Consider the following 23,117-nt stretch of genomic DNA (forward strand, 5'->3'; position numbering starts at 1 on the left):
AAAATTAATTATAACAAAATATCATAGAATAGAGATGTTAAGACTAATATTATAGTAGGTAAAGAAAATGTACCCCTATTAGTATAGATATGATAGATCCGTTTTGTAATTCAATCCTTTAGGGTATCTTGTATCCAATTTGAAAATCCAGGATGCCTCCCTTCTATAAATTTTACGTTGCCAATTGCCATTACGAAGGGGTTTTGCTACAAGTTCTATCCCATAAAATCTAAAGGCAGAAATATCACCATGATGGATATTTTGAAAATGTTTAGCAGCACCAGAAGTTGGTGTAGTGTGTGTATTAACGCAACTCCATAGATGTTCAGAGATTCTGACTTTAAGTTTTCTGGAGGTGCATCCTATATAATTTAAATTGCACTCTTCACACGTAATAACATATATGACGTGGTCAGAATTGCAATTGATGAAATCCTTGATTTGGTAAGTACGATTTTGTTCTGAGGTCATAAATAATTTTGTTTGTTTGGTATAACTGCATGTTCCACATCTAGGTTGGCCACATCTAAAGAACCCTTTTATGTTCAACCAAGTATCAGATTTGGATAAGGGTTTTGAGGAGAAATAACTTGGGGATAACCAATTCCCCAGTGTTCGTCCCCTCTTTGCAATAAATTTGCAGCCCTTATCCAATATATTATTAAGTATCTCATCTTGGTGTAATATTGGCATATTTTTCTTAATAATTTTAATTATATCATTATAGTTTTGGCTGAACATGGTGGAGAAGTATACTGTCTCATCTTTGTTGTTACTGTTTAGTTTACGGTTCTTGGATCCTAAAAGATCGTCTCTTGTTTTGTTTGCTACTATTTTATCAGCCCGTTTTAAACTCCATCGTGGGTATCCCCGAGATGATAGTCTGTCATGCATTATCTTGGCTTGTTCTTTAAAGTCCCTTTCTGAGGAGCAGATTCTTTTTAGTCTGGTGAGTTCACCGACTGGTATGGACTTGATAGTGTGTTTCGGATGTGCACTTTTTGCGTGTAAAATGGTATTACCTGCTTCTTTTTTTCGGAACATTTTAGTAACCACTCTACCATTTTCATTGTCCCCTAATAACATTACATCTAAAAAACAAATAGTTTTAGAGTCATAATTGGAGGTAAATTCTAGATTGAAAGTATTGTTGTTGATATATTCCATAAAGGGGGCAATGTTGCTATCATCTCCAGTCCACACTATGAGGACGTCATCTATATAACGTCCATAGTAGATCAAATTGCTGGTGAATGGATTGTTACTAGAGAAAATGTAGTGTTCTTCCCAATATGACATTGTCAAATTTGCTAAGGATGGAGAAAATTTGGCCCCCATAGGGACTCCACAGGTTTGTAAGAAAAAATCGCCATCAAATGAAAAGTAGTTATGTTTAATGAGGTAATCTATCACTGTAATTATGTATTCGTTCAATTCCTCAGTGTAATTCGAATATGTATATAAGTGGTACGATAACGCCTCCAAGGCTATATTGTGTGGAATCATTGAATACAAAGATTTTACATCGCAGGTAAGCCAACCGTAGTTAGATGTCCATGCAAAATTATTAAAAAGTCTAAGAAGATCTTTTGTATCCCGTATATATCCCGGTATTCACATAAACAATTTGTATTGTTCAACTACATTCACCCAGTGTGCCGTCAGTGAAATGTAGCGTCCCTGTCCGCATGCACTTGTCCACGCGTCGGTGGTCAAGTGGACCTTTGTGCAAAGCGCGGAACTAAGGGCCCGCCTGATGTTGAGTGACACGTGCTGGTGCAAGGCGGGGACGGCACACCGGGAGTAGTGACGGCTAGGGACGGCATAGCGAGGTGCCGCAGTTGCCATCAGGTCCAGGAAGGCGGGAGTTTCAACAAGCCGGAACACCAACATCTCCTGGGCCAGCAGTTTAGCGATGTTGGCGTTCAAGGCTTGCGCGTGTGGGTGGTTAGCAGTGTATTTCTGCCGCCGCTCCAATGTCTGAGAGATGGTGGGTTGTTGTAAAGAAACGCCTGATGGTGCCTTTGATGGTGCAGGAGAAGGAGATAAGACAGGACCAGGGGAGGATGAGGTAGAAGTCAACAAAGTGGCGGAGGCAGATGAAGTGGTGTCCTGGCTCGTCCTCTGGAGTGCATCGCCAGCACAGTCAGCAGTGGCAGTGGCAGAGGCAGAGGCAGTGGCAGAGGCAGTGGCAGTGGCGTGAACGGCAGGCGGCCTTTGTCCTGCCGTTGCTGCCTGCCACTGATTCCAGTGCTTGGATTCCAAATGACGGCGCATTGAAGTGGTGGACAGGTTGCTCTTCTCAGAGCCCCTAATCAATTTCGAGAGGCAAATTGTGCAGACAACACTATATCTGTCCTCGGCGCATTCCTTGAAAAAACTCCACACCTTCGAGAAACGTGCCCTCGAGGTGGGAGTTTTTCGGGGCTGGGTACGAACTGGAACATCTTGGGAGATTCCGGGTGTGGCCTGGCTTCGCCTAAGCTGCTGACCTCTGCCTCTGCCTCTAGCTACCCTTTTTGGTGCTGCACCTGCCTCAACATCCACACTACTTTCCCCGCTTGACATCCCCCCTGTCCAGGTCGGGTCAGTGTCCTCATCATCCACCACTTCCTCTTCCAACTCCTGTCTCATCTCCTCCTCCCGCACAATGCGCCGGTCAACTGGATGCCCTGACGGCAACTGCGTCACATCATCGTCGATGAGGGTGGGTTGCTGGTCATCCACCACCAAATCGAACGGAGATGGAGGAGACTCTAGTGTTTGAGCATCTGGACACAGATGCTCCTCTGTTAGGTTCGTGGAATCGTGACGTGGAGAGGCAGGTTGAGGGACAATGAAAGGAGCGGAGAACAGCTCTGGGGAGCAGGGACAGTTTGGGTTATTGTTCTGTAAAGCTTCGGAATTTTGGGAGGAAGGAAGACAAGACTGTTGGGTAATAGGAGGAGAGGAGGCAGAGTCTGACTGGCTGCTGGACAATGTGCTGTAAGCGTTCTCTGACAGCCATTGCAAGACCTGTTCCTGGTTCTCGGGCCTACTAAGGTTTGTACCCTGCAGTTTAGTTAATGTGGCAAGCAACCCTGGCACTGTGGAGTGGCGCAATGCTTGCTGCCCCACAGGAGTAGGCACGGGACGCCCTGTGGCTTCACTGCTACCTTGCTCCCCAGAACCATTCCCCCGACCTCGCCCACGGCCTCGTCCACGTCCCTTTCCGGGAGCCTTGCGCATTTTGAATTCCTAGTTAGAAATTGGCACTGTATACCAGTAGTAAAAATTGTGGGTGCACGTAACCCCAATATATTCTTTGAATTACCAGTCAGAAACTGGCACTATATGGCAGTAGCAAGAAATGAGGGTATTTATAACCCCAATATATTCTTTGAATTCCCAGTCAGACAATGGCACTGTATACCAGTAGTAAAAATTGTGGGTGCACGTAACCCCAATATATTCTTTGAATTACCAGTCAGAAACTGGCACTATATGGCAGTAGCAAGAAATGAGGGTATTTATAACCCCAATATATTCTTTGAATTCCCAGTCAGACAATGGCACTATATACCAGTAGCAAGAAATGAGGGTATTTATAACCCCAATATATTCTTTGAATTCCCAGTCAGACAATGGCACTGTATACCAGTAGTAAAAATTGTGGGTGCACGTAACCCCAATATATTCTTTGAATTCCCAGTCAGACAATGGCACTATATACCAGTAGCAAGAAATGAGGGTATTTATAACCCCAATATATTCTTTGAATTCCCAGTCAGACAATGGCACTGTATACCAGTAGTAAAAATTGTGGGTGCACGTAACCCCAATATATTCTTTGAATTACCAGTCAGAAACTGGCACTATATGGCAGTAGCAAGAAATGAGGGTATTTATAACCCCAATATATTCTTTGAATTCCCAGTCAGACAATGGCACTGTATACCAGTAGTAAAAATTGTGGGTGCACGTAACCCCAATATATTCTTTGAATTACCAGTCAGAAACTGGCACTATATGGCAGTAGCAAGAAATGAGGGTATTTATAACCCCAATATATTCTTTGAATTCCCAGTCAGACAATGGCACTGTATACCAGTAGTAAAAATTGTGGGTGCACGTAACCCCAATATATTCTTTGAATTACCAGTCAGAAACTGGCACTATATGGCAGTAGCAAGAAATGAGGGTATTTATAACCCCAATATATTCTTTGAATTCCCAGTCAGACAATGGCACTGTATACCAGTAGTAAAAATTGTGGGTGCACGTAACCCCAATATATTCTTTGAATTCCCAGTCAGACAATGGCACTATATACCAGTAGCAAGAAATGAGGGTATTTATAACCCCAATATATTCTTTGAATTCCCAGTCAGACAATGGCACTGTATACCAGTAGTAAAAATTGTGGGTGCACGTAACCCCAATATATTCTTTGAATTACCAGTCAGAAACTGGCACTATATGGCAGTAGCAAGAAATGAGGGTATTTATAACCCCAATATATTCTTTGAATTCCCAGTCAGACAATGGCACTGTATACCAGTAGTAAAAATTGTGGGTGCACGTAACCCCAATATATTCTTTGAATTACCAGTCAGAAACTGGCACTATATGGCAGTAGCAAGAAATGAGGGTATTTGTATTCCCAATATATTCTTTGAATTCCCAGTCAGACAATGGCACTGTATACCAGTAGTAAAAATTGTGGGTGCACGTAACCCCAATATATTCTTTGAATTACCAGTCAGAAACTGGCACTATATGGCAGTAGCAAGAAATGAGGGTATTTATAACCCCAATATATTCTTTGAATTCCCAGTCAGACAATGGCACTGTATACCAGTAGTAAAAATTGTGGGTGCACGTAACCCCAATATATTCTTTGAATTCCCAGTCAGACAATGGCACTATATACCAGTAGCAAGAAATGAGGGTATTTATAACCCCAATATATTCTTTGAATTCCCAGTCAGACAATGGCACTGTATACCAGTAGTAAAAATTGTGGGTGCACGTAACCCCAATATATTCTTTGAATTCCCAGTCAGACAATGGCACTATATACCAGTAGCAAGAAATGAGGGTATTTATAACCCCAATATATTCTTTGAATTCCCAGTCAGACAATGGCACTGTATACCAGTAGTAAAAATTGTGGGTGCACGTAACCCCAATATATTCTTTGAATTACCAGTCAGAAACTGGCACTATATGGCAGTAGCAAGAAATGAGGGTATTTATAACCCCAATATATTCTTTGAATTCCCAGTCAGACAATGGCACTGTATACCAGTAGTAAAAATTGTGGGTGCACGTAACCCCAATATATTCTTTGAATTACCAGTCAGAAACTGGCACTATATGGCAGTAGCAAGAAATGAGGGTATTTGTATTCCCAATATATTCTTTGAATTCCCAGTCAGACAATGGCACTGTATACCAGTAGTAAAAATTGTGGATGCACGTAACCCCAATATATTCTTTGAATTACCAGTCAGAAACTGGCACTATATGGCAGTAGCAAGAAATGAGGGTATTTATAACCCCAATATATTCTTTGAATTCCCAGTCAGACAATGGCACTGTATACCAGTAGTAAAAATTGTGGGTGCACGTAACCCCAATATATTCTTTGAATTCCCAGTCAGACAATGGCACTATATACCAGTAGCAAGAAATGAGGGTATTTATAACCCCAATATATTCTTTGAATTCCCAGTCAGACAATGGCACTGTATACCAGTAGTAAAAATTGTGGGTGCACGTAACCCCAATATATTCTTTGAATTCCCAGTCAGACAATGGCACTATATACCAGTAGCAAGAAATGAGGGTATTTATAACCCCAATATATTCTTTCAATTCCCAGTCAGACAATGGCACTGTATACCAGTAGTAAAAATTGTGGGTGCACGTAACCCCAATATATTCTTTGAATTACCAGTCAGAAACTGGCACTATATGGCAGTAGCAAGAAATGAGGGTATTTATAACCCCAATATATTCTTTGAATTCCCAGTCAGACAATGGCACTGTATACCAGTAGTAAAAATTGTGGGTGCACGTAACCCCAATATATTCTTTGAATTACCAGTCAGAAACTGGCACTATATGGCAGTAGCAAGAAATTAGGGTATTTGTATTCCCAATATATTCTTTGAATTCCCAGTCAGACAATGGCACTGTATACCAGTAGTAAAAATTGTGGGTGCACGTAACCCCAATATATTCTTTGAATTACCAGTCAGAAACTGGCACTATATGGCAGTAGCAAGAAATGAGGGTATTTATAACCCCAATATATTCTTTGAATTCCCAGTCAGACAATGGCACTGTATACCAGTAGTAAAAATTGTGGGTGCACGTAACCCCAATATATTCTTTGCATTACCAGTCAGAAACTGGCACTATATGGCAGTAGCAAGAAATGAGGGTATTTGTATTCCCAATATATTCTTTGAATTCCCAGTCAGACAATGGCACTGTATACCAGTAGTAAAAATTGTGGGTGCACGTAACCCCAATATATTCTTTGAATTACCAGTCAGAAACTGGCACTATATGGCAGTAGCAAGAAATGAGGGTATTTATAACCCCAATATATTCTTTGAATTCCCAGTCAGACAATGGCACTGTATACCAGTAGTAAAAATTGTGGGTGCACGTAACCCCAATATATTCTTTGAATTACCAGTCAGAAACTGGCACTATATGGCAGTAGCAAGAAATGAGGGTATTTGTATTCCCAATATATTCTTTGAATTCCCAGTCAGACAATGGCACTGTATACCAGTAGTAAAAATTGTGGGTGCACGTAACCCCAATATATTCTTTGAATTACCAGTCAGAAACTGGCACTATATGGCAGTAGCAAGAAATGAGGGTATTTATAACCCCAATATATTCTTTGAATTCCCAGTCAGACAATGGCACTGTATACCAGTAGTAAAAATTGTGGGTGCACGTAACCCCAATATATTCTTTGAATGACCAGTCAGAAACTGGCACTATATGGCAGTAGCAAGAAATGAGGGTATTTATAACCCCAATATATTCTTTGAATTCCCAGTCAGACAATGGCACTGTATACCAGTAGTAAAAATTGTGGGTGCACGTAACCCCAATATATTCTTTGAATTACCAGTCAGAAACTGGCACTATATGGCAGTAGCAAGAAATGAGGGTATTTGTATTCCCAATATATTCTTTGAATTCCCAGTCAGACAATGGCACTGTATACCAGTAGTAAAAATTGTGGGTGCACGTAACCCCAATATATTCTTTGAATTACCAGTCAGAAACTGGCACTATATGGCAGTAGCAAGAAATGAGGGTATTTGTATTCCCAATATATTCTTTGAATTCCCAGTCAGACAATGGCACTGTATACCAGTAGTAAAAATTGTGGGTGCACGTAACCCCAATATATTCTTTGAATTCCCAGTCAGACAATGGCACTATATACCAGTAGCAAGAAATGAGGGTATTTATAACCCCAATATATTCTTTGAATTACCAGTCAGAAACTGGCACTATATGGCAGTAGCAAAAATAGTGGGTGTATATAGCCCCAATTCTATTGCTAGGGGACTTGCAGGGTATTTCTGGGGTGAAGGTGGGGGGGCACACCGTTGGAACGGGTATCGGGGGTATATATCGGGTATACGGGAATACACTGACAGTGTATTCCATTCAGGATCCTGGGAAAGCTGGGTTGCGGCGATTGAGCCCGTCAGTGCCACGTTACACTGACAAGCTTCTCCCTGGAATTTAGCTCTTACAAGAGCTGTTGTGGTTGTCTTCTCCTTCCTATCCTAGCCTGTCCCTGCCTACCCAGAATCTAAGCCCTAGCTAGCTGGACGGAAACCTCCGTCCTCGGTGAATTGCAAGCTCAGAATGACGCGAACCTGGGCGGCGCTGTTCTTTTAAATTAGAGGTCACATGTTTTCGGCAGCCAATGGGTTTTGCCTACTTTTTTCAACGTCACCGGTGTCGTAGTTCCTGTCCCACCTACCCTGCGCTGTTATTGGAGCAAAAAAGGCGCCAGGGAAGGTGGGAGGGGAATCGAGTAATGGCGCACTTTACCACGCGGTGTTCGATTCGATTCGAACATGCCGAACAGCCTAATATCCGATCGAACATGAGTTCGATAGAACACTGTTCGCTCATCTCTATTTATGAACTCTAAATTTGTTCTAAAACTATATTTCAACACAAATCCTAAAAGTTTACAATGATAACCAAAATTAAATGAACAGCAACATATATAAGCCTTACTTATAGCAGCAAGTGGCACTTTTATTTCCAGTGGAGTGTTATGTCATATCTAGGTGGAATCAGTAGCTGAACCCCCAGCTACTTGAAATGAATGGGTGTTTGCATGAATGATTTCTAGTGCTGTTTCTGGTGTAGACAATGTCTCAAAAATGAAGTGTGAACATACTTTTTTGTTGTTTTTAGTAGTTGTTCCCCTCTGCAAGCTCTGTAGTTTGTGTTATTCTCTGAACTAGCGGGTAGAGACTACCTTCTATCCATTGCTCACAATATATAGGGGGAAATCTGCTTTACAATTCTCTCTCACTGCCACAGGACCATACAGAGAAGTACTTGTGCTGTGATAGAAAGCTTCTAGTTAGTCAACTCTAACATCACATTAAACCTATGCTTCTGCTACCGATTCTCTCTCCTTCTACTCCCCTCCCCTCTCCATAGACTTCATAGTCAAGTACCCTGAAGTCTGCTTGGAGACAAATATAGCAATAAAAATTTGTTTAGCAGAGAGGATGGGGCATGGAAATAGTCACATATGTGAAGAAAGAAGCATTTTTCTTTGATAAAATATGTTATAAATAGGGTTGAGCGATCGTGTTCGGAAAAGATCGGATTCCGATTGGCGATCGAGAAAATTTCACAATCGCCATCAGAATTCTGAACACGATCTTTTTATGTGGGATCGAGATCGGTGATTTTTCCCACAATGCATTGCTTAGCCTTCACACTGAGTATACGCTGTATATTCAGTGTGAAGGCTCCGCTGCAGTTCCATAGGAATGAATGGAAGCAGCCGACACACAGCCTTAACCCCCTGCGCGCCGGCTGCCTCCATTCATTCGAATGGAAGGCTAAACTAAATCTCTAGCAGCTACTTACCTCTAGAGATGGCTGCTCCGGTGCCCTCCTTCTTCTTGCCTCGCCTCCCAGGTTAGTGTTTAAAGCGCTAGGTAGGTGGGGCTTGTGGCTTAGAGTGTGGGCGGGTGCAGGGCGGGGAGACGTGACGTCTCCCCTCCTGGTACCCGCCCACACTCTCCTAACCTGGCAGGGAGGGGGCAGCGAAGGAAGAAAAGCAGCGTGGAGCAGCAGCGAGGCGAAGAATGAAGGCACGGGGCACAGGACCAGCCATCTCTGGAGGTAAGTGGACACCAGAGGGTAGGATTGCTTTTAAAATCCGATCTCCGATTAATAAAAAAATCCCATTGACTTGCATTGGGATCGGAATTGGGACCGAGATCGGGTTCGAATGAAAAATGATCGGAAATCGGATTTTCAAATCGATCCTGAAAAGTCAAGATCGGCTCAACCCTAGTTATAAAGTTTCTTATTATCAACTGTACTATTGCTTTGTTGACTAGTGACTGTTTAATATTTATTCATCTGTTACTTGGTATATGAATAAATTATAATTTAGTATTTTTATTTCTACTATGTTTTGCAGGATTCTTCCGTCGTAGTATTACCAAAAATGCTGTATATAGGTGTAAGAATGGGGGACACTGTGAGATGGATATGTACATGCGGCGAAAGTGTCAAGAATGTCGACTGAAGAAGTGTAAGGCTGTTGGTATGCTTGCAGAATGTAAGTACAATTCATGTATATTTAAAAGATATCCAGCTTACTGATTGGTGGAGGTCTGACCTCTTGCACCCCAGTTTTGAATAGAGCGGCAGGTTGAGAAGCATGCATTGGTCCATTCATTTCGTCGGGACTATGGGAGACTGTAACACAGCTCTCGACTATCTGAGATGAGTGACTTTCCATTAATTAATTTCCATTAATTAATTCCATTAACGTTTGGATAGGGAGTAACTATGTATTACTGGGATACCCCTTTAACTTGGTGGAAAGTAAATCAATTAGAAAATCAAATTACTATATAAATGCGGAACTAGTAGATTCCTCAATGGAAAAAGCTCCAGTCCAGATGGTCTATGAAGGCATATCAAAATCATCTAGAGGGACATACCTATATGAGCCAGAGTAGAGAGACACTTTGAATTTGCCTGAATGGCTATCATATAATGCCACATTTTTATAAGTTAAATTAGAGCTGGGCTGCATGACAACTACACAATGGATGGAGTTGTGTACTTTCCGATTTTGTACACTGTGCCACTCTGGCATTATGTCTGCTGCAATGATATGTGGTTGGTGGGGATGCCACTTATCTAGTATTGATACAGTGGTTAGCAATGTACGCTTGTAGCACTGGAGTCCTGGGTTCAAATCTAGCCAAGTTTGTATGTTTTCCCCAAGTTTGCATGGGTTACCTCTGGGTACTTCAGCTTCCATCCACACTCCAAAGATATACTGATAGGGAATTTAGATTGTGAGCGGTATATGGGACAGTGTTAACAATATCTGTAAATCACTGAGAAATATGATGCCACTATACAAGTAAGCAAAATAAATTAATGCTACACTAACTAAAGCAAATCATTTTATGGAGCATATATATATTGTACATGCATATATATGTATGCAAATATAGCATATACATGTTGATATTGCATTCATCATGGTCTGTTTTATGTGATAGGTTTGTTAACTGAAGTACAATGTAAGTCAAAGAGGCTCAGGAAAAACTGTAAGCAAAACAGCTCAATACTCTGCAACGTGAAAGTGGAAGATGATGCAAATGACAGCAGACATGTTTCATCAACTACAAAGTCAACAAAAGTGAGTACAAATTATATTCTAGAAGCAAAAGTGAAAATAACAATTTTTTTTAAAATGTTTTTGCTACTTTAGTTTTATGGTAATAATCCCCAGCTGCATCTCTAGATACTCCCCAGTTATTGATGTGGTTACATCCTAAACCGCCTCTGTAATTTGCTTATGTATGCCATTGTTCATTCTATCTTTTGTGTTTGTATTATGCAAATAAAAGGACATTATGTACTAGGGAAAAAGGTACTATAAGAAAACAAGCTAATATAAAAGTCGCTATTCATGGGACTGGGTCTGATCTATTTGAATGTAAAAGGTCTGAACTCTGCAGGGAAGCAAATTTTGGTCTGGAAAGAAATTGATACATCATAATGTGACAGTGCATTATGGGAAACCCACTTGCTGCAAAAAGATACCTAGAGATTTACAAATATAAATTTCTCTAGTGTTTTTGTCCCTACAACAAATAAAACAAGTGAAATAAAAATGGCAGAAATGCTAATAGTTATTAAGATATTTGATTTGGGTCATCCAAATTAAAAAAGCAGGATATTATCACAATAAAATGACAAAATGAAAACAAAAATTCAACATAATGAACATCCAACAGATAAGGGAGTGTTCACACTACCGTCGGTGTCCGACAGGTAGTGTCCGCTCCTAATCTGTCACGGACATTAGGAGCGGACACTAGATGTGTCCGTGACACCTGTCATTTATTTCAATGGGCATCGGGTGCGTTCTTTTGCACTCCGTGCCCGTCCTTCCCTGTCCGCAAGTGAAGATGTCCGACTTCTCAAGCGGACAGAAGAACCCTGCATGCAGGGTTTTTCTGTCTGCTTGAGAAGTCGGACATCTTCACTTGCGGACAGGGAAGGATGGGCACGGAGTGCAAAAGAACGCACCCGATGCCCATTGAAATAAATGACAGGTGTCACGGACACAGCTAGTGTCCGCTCCTAATGTCCGTGACAGATTTTGAGCGGACACTAAGAGCGGACACTACCTGTCGGACACCGACGGTAGTGTGAATGCCACCTAAGATATACATCCCAATATTGTACAATAAAGCTTGCAAGATGCTTAGCGAAAAAAAAAAGGGTGGAGTGAAGCTATATAACTTGAACAATAAGGTAGATATACTACATCCAATAGTGAAAGCAATAGATGAGTTTTTAGACTTTCGTACTCTCAGTGTTATGCCAAGGCCCCACGATGCAGAAACGCAGCAGATTTCTGCTGCAGTTTTCTTGAGCCAAAGACAAGAATGGCTACAAAAGGGATGGAAAATATATAGGAAGTTCTAGGGCCTCAGTCTTAAAGAGGAACAGGAGAGCATCTAAAATAGAGTAGTCACAACCCCTGGTCCTGAGGACAATCAACAATCAAGTTTGTAGGCTGGGCATTTTTGGACACCAGTTGCCATATTTAAAAACACAACATCTGCAATAATAGTATGGCGGATGTCGGGAAGAGATTAAGAAATGTATATTATTATTGAATAGATTGTGTGGATATAAGAATGAAAATATATTTTAAAAAATTGGCAAAAATTCAGCTGGTATGCTGCATTAAAATCACACAAACAATCGCTTTTCTTTTAAACATCAGTCTTATTTTATTATTTATTTCTAAGGCTAGGTTCACACCTTCGCCTGATCTCTGTTTGGGAATTTCATCGCCGAATCCACTTGAAGAGAGAAACCTGGCAGACTCCATTATCTACTGAGTCTGACTGGATTTCTGTTTTTCAATTCCCCAAGTGGACCAAATCATGGAAAACCAAACGCAGGTGTGAACCCTATGTAATATGCATCTAAAAGATATATTTATTATTCTATTGATTTCAGCAAGTAGCAATACGACTGGAACTGACACCCGAAGACTGCAAGATGATTGATCATATAGTTACTGCATATCAGAAGTACAGCTCCCCTGTGGATGAACACAAATTATTTGTAAGTACTCACCATGTTGCCACTCATATTTAATAGAACAAACAGTAACTGCCATAAAAATAAGACAGCAATTATTCCTTAACTGAAAGGCACTGCCTATTTGTGTCTGGGTTTAAATAAAAAGTGAATATCTACTATATGTATTTATACAGTGAAGGCTTATGTAATGGCGGGAATGTAAGATTCTCTAATTTACAGTGCACCATTAGAAATGGCACCCTTTGATAAATATTGTGTAACTCATGGAGTCCAGGCACTGGTAGAGTACCATTAGCTCAATAGTTGTTCCTATTTCCCTTGTTAGTTGATGACACCAAGAACAGTGTTTCTGGATTTCATGCTGACTGGACATGGCAGAATTGTTGCATTTCAGTATCTTTGTGTGAAGACTGAGGTGTGCCCATTTAATTGTTAGTTCATGGGGAGAATATACACTATGTGATCAAAAGTATCCGGACACCTGGTTGAAAATGACTTACAAGTTTGTGGCGCCCTCCATCGGTAATGCTGGAATTCAATATGGTGTTGGCCCACCCTTAGCCTTGATGACAGCTTCCACTCTCGCAGGCAAACGTTCAATCAGGTGCTGGAAGGTTTCTTGGGGAATGGCAGCCCATTCTTCATGGAGTGCTGCACTGAGGAGAGGTATCGATGTAGGTCGGTGAGGCCTGGCACGAAGTCGGTGTTCCAAAACATCCCAAAGGTGTTCTATAGGATTCAAGTCAGGACTCTGTGCAGGCCAGTCCATTACAGAGATGTTATTGTCGTGTAACCACTCCGCCACAGGCCGTGCAGTATGTACAGGCGCTCGATCGTGTTGAAAGATGCAATCGCCATCTCCGAATTGTTCTTCAACAGTGGGAAGCAAGAAGGTGTTTAAAACATGAATGTAGGCCTGTGCTGTGATAGTGCCACGCAAAACAACAAGGGGTGCAAGCCCCCTCCATGAAAAACACGACCACACCATAACACCACCGACTCCGAATTTTACTGTTGGCACTACACACGCTGGCAGATGACGTTCACCGGGCATTCACCATACCCACACCCTGCCATTGGATCGCCACATTGTGTACCGTGATTCATCACTCCACACAATGTTTTTCCACTGTTCAATCGTCCAATGTTTATGCTCCTTACACCAAGTGAGGTGTCGTTTGGCATTGACCTGCGTGATGTGCGGCGCCCAATCACCTGACCACGTTCCAAGTCCGTGAGTTCAGCGGAGCGCCCCATTCTGCTCTCTCACGATGTCTAATGTCTATTGAGGGCGCTGATATGGAGTACCTGGCAGTAGGTGGCAGCACAATGCACCTAATATGAAAACCATATGTTTTTGGGAGTGTCTGGATACTTTTGATCGCATAGTGTATATATTAACCAATGTTAGTCATCAAATAGATGTGATAGGTATACCATCATGAATACACACAAGCTAAGGCAGTGAATCTCAACAAAGAAATGCATTGCGTTTATAACTATAACAGCAAGCGTTTTAGAAATCGCAGCATTTCCGTTGCTGATTTTTATCTGCAGTATGTGGATGGGATTAAGCCAGAATAATGTAGGTAATGCAGGTAATGTAAGATGCAGCATTTTTTTTGCTGTGACCTGGGGCCCTGGCTTTAAAGGAATATTTTTGGCATATGCTATAGATGTGCTGTAAAGGTCCGAGATGGTAATATCACTTTCATGTAAGAATTAACTCTTACCAAATTTACTGTCATGATTAATGATATTTATACTTCTTGTCAGTAATAATAATAATAATAATATAGTAAGCCTTGCTGCCTCTAAATTATTCTATCGTAATATAAATTTTATGAAGTAACTGTCATTTTTTAACAATTTGGCCCAGCTAGAAGAATCAGCAAATCCAGAAGAAATATTCTACCATATCTCTGAAGCAGCTGTGATGCATGTGCAAATGCTGGTAGAATTCACAAAAAGGCTTCCTGGTATGTTGTTAGTTTTTTTTGTTTGTTTTTTTAAGTGTAGATTGTAAGCCCCATATAAGGCTCACAATGTAATTTTTTTTATTTTTCCTATCAGTATGTCTTTGTAGTATGGGAGGAAATCCATGCAACCACGGGGAGAACATACAAACTCCTTGCAGATGTTGTTCCTGGTGGAATTCGAACCCAGGACTCCAACACTGCAAGGCTGCAGTGCTAAACACTGAGCCACCGTGTTGCCCCATTAGTTTTCTTTTTATGTTTCAGTATGGCTTTACAAATGGATATGTACATTTTTCAAAGCCAATTTACTCCTGTCATGCCTAACACAGTGGGGGGATTTATCAACACATCTACGTCAGTTTTCAAGCAAAGATGGGTGCAAATGTGGCGCATCTCTGATTCACAACCATTTCTTGTACTAAAGATCCACACCACATTCCTCCGTTCTGTGCCTTGAACACCATTTTTTGTCGGACCTCAGTCCAACATATTTATTATAACTTCCCCAGAAAACTGACAAAAGTTTTACAGGAAATTTATACTAGCATCTTCATAATTCACAAACTACCAGTCTTAATAAATTCCTCCCAATGAGGCTAATAAACTAATACCGCCTAAGTTTTAGACAGTGCAAAGACTAAACCTAAATAGTCTTAAACTTTCGCCCTTGTATTACCATTCCCATTACCAGCTTTTTGGTGGGAGTGCAGGGATTTCGACTCTCACTGATCTGATATTGATGATTTATCTGGAAGATGGATCAAAATAAAAGTCCAAGAAAAATCCCTTTAAGGCTGGGGCCCCACAGGACGTAAACGCCGCGATCTGCCTGCAGCGGAGACGCCGCGGGAAAAATCGCAGCGTTTTACAGTGCAAGGAAAGGGGATGGGATTCATGCGAATCCCATGCCCACTTTGCGGAAAAAAAACGCAGTGCGGACATGCTGCGATTTGCAAAGCCGTTGCAGCTTTGCAAATCACAGCATGTCAATTATATCTACGGAAGCGCTGACGGCTTTCCGTAAACGTTCTCTTCAAAGTGATGCGGAAAGAACCGCAATGCGATCACGCAGCGGTTCTTCCCGCAGCGCTTTATCACTGCGCTTACGGCCTGTGGGGCCTTAGCCTAAGGGTAAGTTCACATAGGGTTTTTTGGATCGAAACCTGAGGCGGCCTCCACCTCAGGTTCTGATCCAAAAATCGAGCATTGATTTCAATGGGAGCAGGCCTCAAAACGCTGACTAAAAAACTCCTTGGGAACTTACCCTTATTCTTTACAGTAATTATCGGTGGAGGCGCACGTTCCTGCCAAGGTCAGCTTTGACACAAAGCAGGGAATCTAAAGCGAGAAACTGAACAGATAATGCCAGCTTTGCATTATCAATGGAATCTCCATGGCTAGAAAGGACCTGTAATCATCAGCGAATGTCACTGGTGGGGCTGCCACTGGTGTATTATGTGTATAGTGCAGTGGCATCAACACTCCATGGTAATATTTTTTTGGTGGTGAGGCTCCTGCATACCAGATTGGCTGGTAAGGCCTCAGAAAATGCCGTGACCCCGCAATACAGTTCCTCATGTTGCGGTGATCCGACTCAGTTTGGAATGTGCGTCCATAACGGCGTGCGTTCCAGCTGAATAGCGTTGCAGCAGGCAGTAGTGCGGCTTCTGAGGCGCTAAAGCCATTGGAAATATGTATTTTCTGATGGCTTTAGGCATACTTCCCAACTTTTGAAAATTAGAAAAAGGGATAAAACATGCGGCGCGTGTCATGCTGTACCCCCTCTTCATCTGCCCACAGTTTCATGTCCCCCCATCTCTTCCCCCAGTTTCATGTCCCCATCTGTTCCCCAGTTTCATGTTCCCCCATCTCTGCCCAGAGTTTTATGTCCCTCCATCTCTTCCCCTAGTGTCATGCCATCCCCCCCTTCATCTGCCCACAGTTTCATGTCCCTCCATCTCTGTCCCCAGTGTCATGCCGTCCCCCCCTTCATCTGCCCCAGTATCATGCCTTCCCCCCCTTCATCTGCCCCTTCATTATGTTCCACCTTAATGTTTAAAACAAAAAAAACTCTTATATTCACCTCCCAACGCTCCCCCGCCGCTCTCTCCGCAGTCTCGCTTACTCATATAGTTGTAGACGCGATGTGACATCATCACATCGCGGCTACACATGCAGAAGCCGCGGTGCAGCGTTAAAGCAGGAGCTGGCTGTGACAGCTCCTGCTTTAATCGCCTGTGTGTTCAACTCATCGGTGTCCTCCGGGCGCCGATCAGTTGAAACCGGGACGTATCTCCCGCCTACCGGCACGGTTGGGAGGTATGCTTTAGGCGACCCCCGTGTTTTGGTCGTTCGACCCCCGCCGGGGTCGCGACCCACAGGTTGAGAACCGCTGTTTTAGAGGATATTATACACTTATTTGCATTTATGTAGGCATAGCATGTATTATAACTTAGACAACTGTATATGATTATATTTATCTGATATTCTGCAGTTATTGTATGTTCCTTTTTCCCCAGGCTTTGAAATTCTGGATCATGATGACCAAATTGCACTTCTAAAGGGATCCACTGTTGAAGCAATGTTTTTGCGTTCTGCTCAAATATACAATCAACAAGCGACAGGGTGCTCACAGCTAGAAGATGGTAATTCACCTTATAGTTTATCATTTTCATTAGATCCAGGTAGATATTCCTTAAAGAGGCTGCTTCTGGATGAATGTAATATATAGAAAGCTCAGGAATTTCAGAGCAAGAGCTGCTACTAGATAGAGATTCACCACCATGGATCATAAGGAAAATGTTCGTTCTTGTACTGTGTTAGCCAGTGGGTTGGAAATATAAAAAAAGCAAAAAAAAAAACTTGATAGTCTTCAGTAGTTGATACCTTTTTAATGGCTAACTCATAATGATGACAAATTACTGACGTTTCGGAACCTCTAGGGTCCTTTATCAAAGTAAATTTAAAACATTTCTGAAGGATGCATATTTATATACAGAGAAGGCAAATAAGGTGTTGAGAAGGCAAATAAGGTGTTAGAATTCCAGGAGGAAGTGGGGGGGGGGGGTTTGTTAGTAATTGGTAGAGACAATGTAAACACTTACAGGTCCTTATCAGTTCACACGTTTCTGTAAAGAGACATGAAACTCTGTGACACATTCAATCCACACTCTAGTGTCTGAAGCAGGGTCATGAATTTGCACTCATGAATGTGTCGTTCTCTATTTTGATCTGAAATTCCCTCTCAAAACCAAAACTTTCATGTGATCAGTCTTATTATGATCCTCATTGCAGAAATGTTTTGATACGGGGAGGTCCATCCTTCGTTCTTTAATTGTATGGCGATGTGAGTTCATCCGCATTCTAAGTTGCTGTCCGGTCTCTCCAACATACAGATTATCAGTGGAACATTTGGTACACATTATTAAATACAGCACATCCAATGTGCTGTGCCTGGCTACACAGCGACGATTGTTTCGTGCCTTAGAGGCACTCTATTAAGTTTGCTATAAGTCACAACAGGCATGCTCACAATCTTTTATATACAAATCCACCAATCAAAGGTTCCCTGGACATCAAACAGTAAATAAAATCAAGTTGTTTGGCGCCGCTAAGGCTACCAAAACAATTGTCCAATTAAAAACACACCTCTATACATAACTCTTCCTTCTATTGGACCAGAAGAAAGACTACAATAAGAATCTCAGTGTTTTTTGGAGCAGACCTTAGTGAGAACTACCGACAGCAGCATGCTTAGAAATCAATAGTAGAAATCTCCACCAATCAGCAACGATCTAAGCAGCATAGCCACGCCTACTCTAGGAGTGGTCTATAGACATTTCGTTTAGCTTGTCATACTATGGCCTCTCCTTCTTTAGTCTTTATCGAACGGAATGCATAAGTGCTTTCTGTTATTAAACTTCAATTCTATACATTGTAGCTACAAACCTAGCAAACTATAATAAACAGTGCTGATCTGTGTCGTCTATTTAAAAGCTTCATTAATTACTTCACAAGACATAAACCCGTCATGGTTCAGCGGCGCTATATAAGCAGAACTGGTACTGACAGTGTACCCTTATTAGGAGAAGTCCCCTGTGACATCGCCCCTTTAGGGTTTTTTTGTTCTGAGAATTTCTCCAGTCAAGAGAAAGAGTTAATGATGGATATGACAGAGACGTTAGATATCAGTGTTCCCCCTTCTCCCCATAAAGATTTTTTTAGGGGTGTTGCACCCATGTTTAATCCTCCTGCTCCCTAGAGTAGTACAGATGTTTTTATAGACAGGTGCTTAATGATACTAGGGCGCTTGTCTATAAGAAAGTTCTAATTAAGGGCCCTTAAATGATTAAAAAAAAAAAAAAAATATCTTTAAAAGAGCAGACAAAGATGGGAACACTGTGCTGATTTCTCGGTCGTACTGTCTGGCCAAAGCCAACAGGCAATTGTCAGATACATCTACTGAGCCACCGTGCTGCCCTTCAAAAAACGCATCCAAAAACCGAGGCGGATTTTCCGCCTCCCATTGACTTATATTGATTTTCTTCAGGCGGAATCCGCCTGAAGAATGGACATTTCGCTTCTTTTTTCCGCTAGTGGAAATAAATTACAAGTGGATTACAAAGGACTGTATTGTGAGGCATTTGTTGGAGGAGGATTTTGATGCGGATTCCGTCTCAAAATCCAGGCCAAAAAACTGTTTGAACTTAGCCTAGATTTTCGAGGTTATTTCTTTGGAACATTTCATAACTTTAGGGAAAGCTACAGCTCAATATAAATAAGTATATGTAGCTATTTTGATAAAGAGATTTTCCTCTAAATGACTCAAAAACTTAATTTACTAAGCAGTATTTTTTCATAGGTTATATGTACAGACATACCGTTGTTTGTACTTACATCATATTTTATAACATAAAGAAACCTCATTTCATTTTTTTTGTAGGACTTGGAAAATACCAGAACCATCAAGGAGAATATTACCATATTCAAGATTTTGACAGATGTCCCCTGTATTCTCTAGAACCTAATCCTCGGCAAAATAGTCAAATATTTAATACAGGTTTGGTTGTCCTACTTCTATTACTGCAGTCTGCAAGCTGATATACATGTATGCACATTTTGAAAATATCACTTTATAGCTATTAAACATTAAGGCTGAGGCCCCATGTTGCGGATACACAAAGTTTCTTGTTGCAGATTTCATTGCCGTTTTTTGAGTCAAAGTTAAGATTGATTTGAAAAGGAATGGAAAATGTAAAGAAAGTTCGAAATGTTTCTCTTCTGTTAAATCCACTTCTGACTTTTGCTAAAAAAGAAAACACCGCAGCAAAATATTCAACAAAAAATGCTCCATTTTTGTAATGTGGGGCCTTAGCATAAAGGGGCTTTGCCGTGCATGCTATCTCTGGTAGTATAACTGAAATGAATGGAGTGACGGTGTGCATGAGTCCACCTCGTCTATATGGGTAGATTATGGGAGTCTCTGCAGTTAGTTCCACACTAGATAGATGGATAAAGGATAAACCTTTTTCATGGCATAACCTTTTAAGGCTAAGGCCACATGTAGTAAAACAAAGTTAAAGTGTTTCTGAATCTCCGTATATGTCTATGGGGAAAACCCAACAATATTGCAGGTAAAATTAACATGCTGTGTTTATCAGAAGTGCATGTTTTTGAAAAATGCTGCAATTTAATTTTACATGCATGTGTTTTTGAAAATACTGTATTTTCCACATAATTTTAAAAATTTTTTGCAACATGAGGTTCACTACTTTTGGACTGCCCATTGGACTTTTACATTTGGAGAGTGGTTATCTAGTTCTGCAAGAACGTACCGTTTCGTCCAGGCAGTTTTCAGCAGCTGCACGAAATTGTGTGAAAAAATAAATAAAATGAATAGAAAAGTTAAAAAAAAGTAAAATAATTTTAAAAAATAAATAAAATAATACATTAATAACACACCCTTATTACAGGTTCTAACCCTACCCCCAACGACACCATACAAAATAAATCCTACAGTAACGGAGATAAGCTGAAGTTTTTTAGTTGTACTTTGTGCTATTAAGTAAAAAAAAAAAAGAAAAGTGGAAAATAAACATTTTGCTTCCTCTTTTGTCTATATTTTCTCGGATTTAAAAAAAAATTAAAACACATGCAATACCCCCCCCCCCATAAAAATAAAGACCTATGTGTCACAAAAAAAGAAGCAGAAATTAGTTGAATAACCCAAATGATAAAATGTTTTATAGCCAACATTTTAAAACCAACTTTATTACCGCTCCATAATTGATACCCCCCCCCCCAAGAAATAGCATAATATACCACAGACAACACACCCACAAGTATTGTAACTCAGCACCCATACCAAATCCTTAGTAACAAGTAAGTAACACCTGGGACAATTACTAGAGATGAGCGAGTACTGTTCGGATCAGCCGATCCGAACAGCACGCATGCATTGAAATGAATGGACGTAGCCGGCACGCGGGGGGTTAAGCGGCCGGGCGGCGTCAAAGCGGAAGTACCAGGTGCTTCTATTCATTTCAATGCGTGCGTGCTGTTCGGATCGGCTGATCCGAACAGTACTCGCTCATCTCTAACAATTACAGTCCTATGAAAAAGTTTGGGCACCCCTATTAATCTTAATCATTTTTAGTTCTAAATATTTTGGTGTTTGCAACAGCCATTTCAGTTTGATATATCTAATAACTGATGGACACAGTAATATTTCAGGATTGAAATGAGGTTTATTGTACTAACAGAAAATGCGCAATATGCATTAAACCAAAATTTGACCGATGCAAAAGTATGGGCACCTCAACAGAAAAGTGACATTAATATTTAGTAGATCCTCCTTTTGCAAAGATAACAGCCTCTAGTCGCTTCCTGTAGCTTTTAATCAGTTCCTGGATCCTGGATAAAGGTATTTTGGACAAACAATTCAAGTTCAGTTAAGTTAGATGGTCGCCGAGCATGGACAGCCCGCTTCAAATCATCCCACAGATGTTCAATGATATTCAGGTCTGGGGACTGGGATGGCCATTCCAGAACATTGTAATTGTTCCTCTGCATGAATGCCTGAGGATTTGGAGCGGTGTTTTGGATCATTGTCTTGCTGAAATATCCATCCCCGGCGTAACTTCAACTTCGTCACTGATTCTTGAACATTATTCTCAAGAATCTGCTGATACTGAGTGGAATCCATGCGGCCCTCAACTTTAACAAGATTCCCGATGCCGGCATTGGCCACACAGCCCCAAAGCATGATGGAACCTCCACCAAATTTTACAGTGGGTAGCATGTGTTTTTCTTGGAATGCTGTTTCTTTTTGGACGCCATGCATAACGCCTTTTTTTTATAACCAAACAACTCAATTTTTGTTTCCAAAATGAAGCTGCCTTGTCCAAATGTGCTTTTTCATACCTCAGGCAACTCTATTTGTGGCGTACGTGCAGAAACGGCTTCTTTCTCATCACTCTCCCATACAGCTTCTCCTTGTGCAAAGTGCACTGTATTGTTGACCGATGCACAGTGACACCATCTGCAGCAAGATGATGCTGCAGCTCTTTGGAGATGGTCTGTGGATTGTCCTTGACTGTTCTCACCATTCTTCTTCTCTGCCTTTCTGATATTTTTCTTGGCCTGCCACTTCTGGGCTTAACAAGAACTGTCCCTGTGGTCTTCCATTTCCTTACTATGTTCCTCACAGTGGAAACTGACAGGTTAAATCTCTGAGACAACGTTTTGTATCCTTCCCCTGAACAACTATGTTGAACAATCTTTGTTTTCAGATCATTTGAGAGTGGGCTGTCCATGTTCGGCGACCATCAAACTTAACTGAACTTGAATTGTTTTGTAGAAAGAAATGGTCCAAAATACCTTCATCCAGGATCCAGGAACTGATTAAAAGCTACAGGAAGCGACTAGAGGCTGTTATCTTTGCAAAAGGAGGATGTACTAAATATTAATGTCACTTTTCTGTTGAGGTGCCCATATTTTTGCACCGGTCAAATTTTGGTTTAATGCATATTGCGCATTTTCTGTTAGTACAATAAACCTCATTTCAATCCTGAAATATTACTGTGTCCATCAGTTATTAGATATATCAAACTGAAACGGCTGTTGCAAACACCAAAATATTTAGAACTAAAAATGATTAAGATTAATAGGGGTGCCCAACCTTTTTCATAGGACTGTATAGTAAAAATACATAGATATATCGGTAACACATCAGTAAAGTCTCAGGATGTTAATATAACA

The 23,117-nt window shown here is 41.1% G+C and overlaps 2 protein-coding genes across 2 annotated transcripts in view; both read left to right on the forward strand.

The window, feature by feature from the left end:
- LOC142194808 (serine/threonine-protein kinase 38) overlaps positions 1–23,117 on the forward strand; it is a 432,602-nt gene that overhangs the window by 92,956 nt on the left and 316,529 nt on the right. The gene's annotated exons all lie outside the window — the stretch shown is intronic.
- Positions 1–23,117, forward strand: part of LOC142194063 (bile acid receptor-like) — a 49,282-nt gene that overhangs the window by 19,940 nt on the left and 6,225 nt on the right. Inside the window, exons 3-8 of the mRNA XM_075263089.1 lie at positions 9,710–9,850; positions 10,812–10,951; positions 12,793–12,900; positions 14,759–14,858; positions 17,378–17,503; positions 19,801–19,917. Of these exons, the coding sequence (XP_075119190.1) occupies positions 9,710–9,850; positions 10,812–10,951; positions 12,793–12,900; positions 14,759–14,858; positions 17,378–17,503; positions 19,801–19,917 (732 nt within the window). The remainder of the gene's footprint in view (positions 1–9,709; positions 9,851–10,811; positions 10,952–12,792; positions 12,901–14,758; positions 14,859–17,377; positions 17,504–19,800; positions 19,918–23,117) is intronic.

This window comes from Leptodactylus fuscus, chromosome 2, assembly GCF_031893055.1.
Source record: "Leptodactylus fuscus isolate aLepFus1 chromosome 2, aLepFus1.hap2, whole genome shotgun sequence".
In the NCBI taxonomy this organism is placed as follows: domain Eukaryota; kingdom Metazoa; phylum Chordata; class Amphibia; order Anura; family Leptodactylidae; genus Leptodactylus; species Leptodactylus fuscus.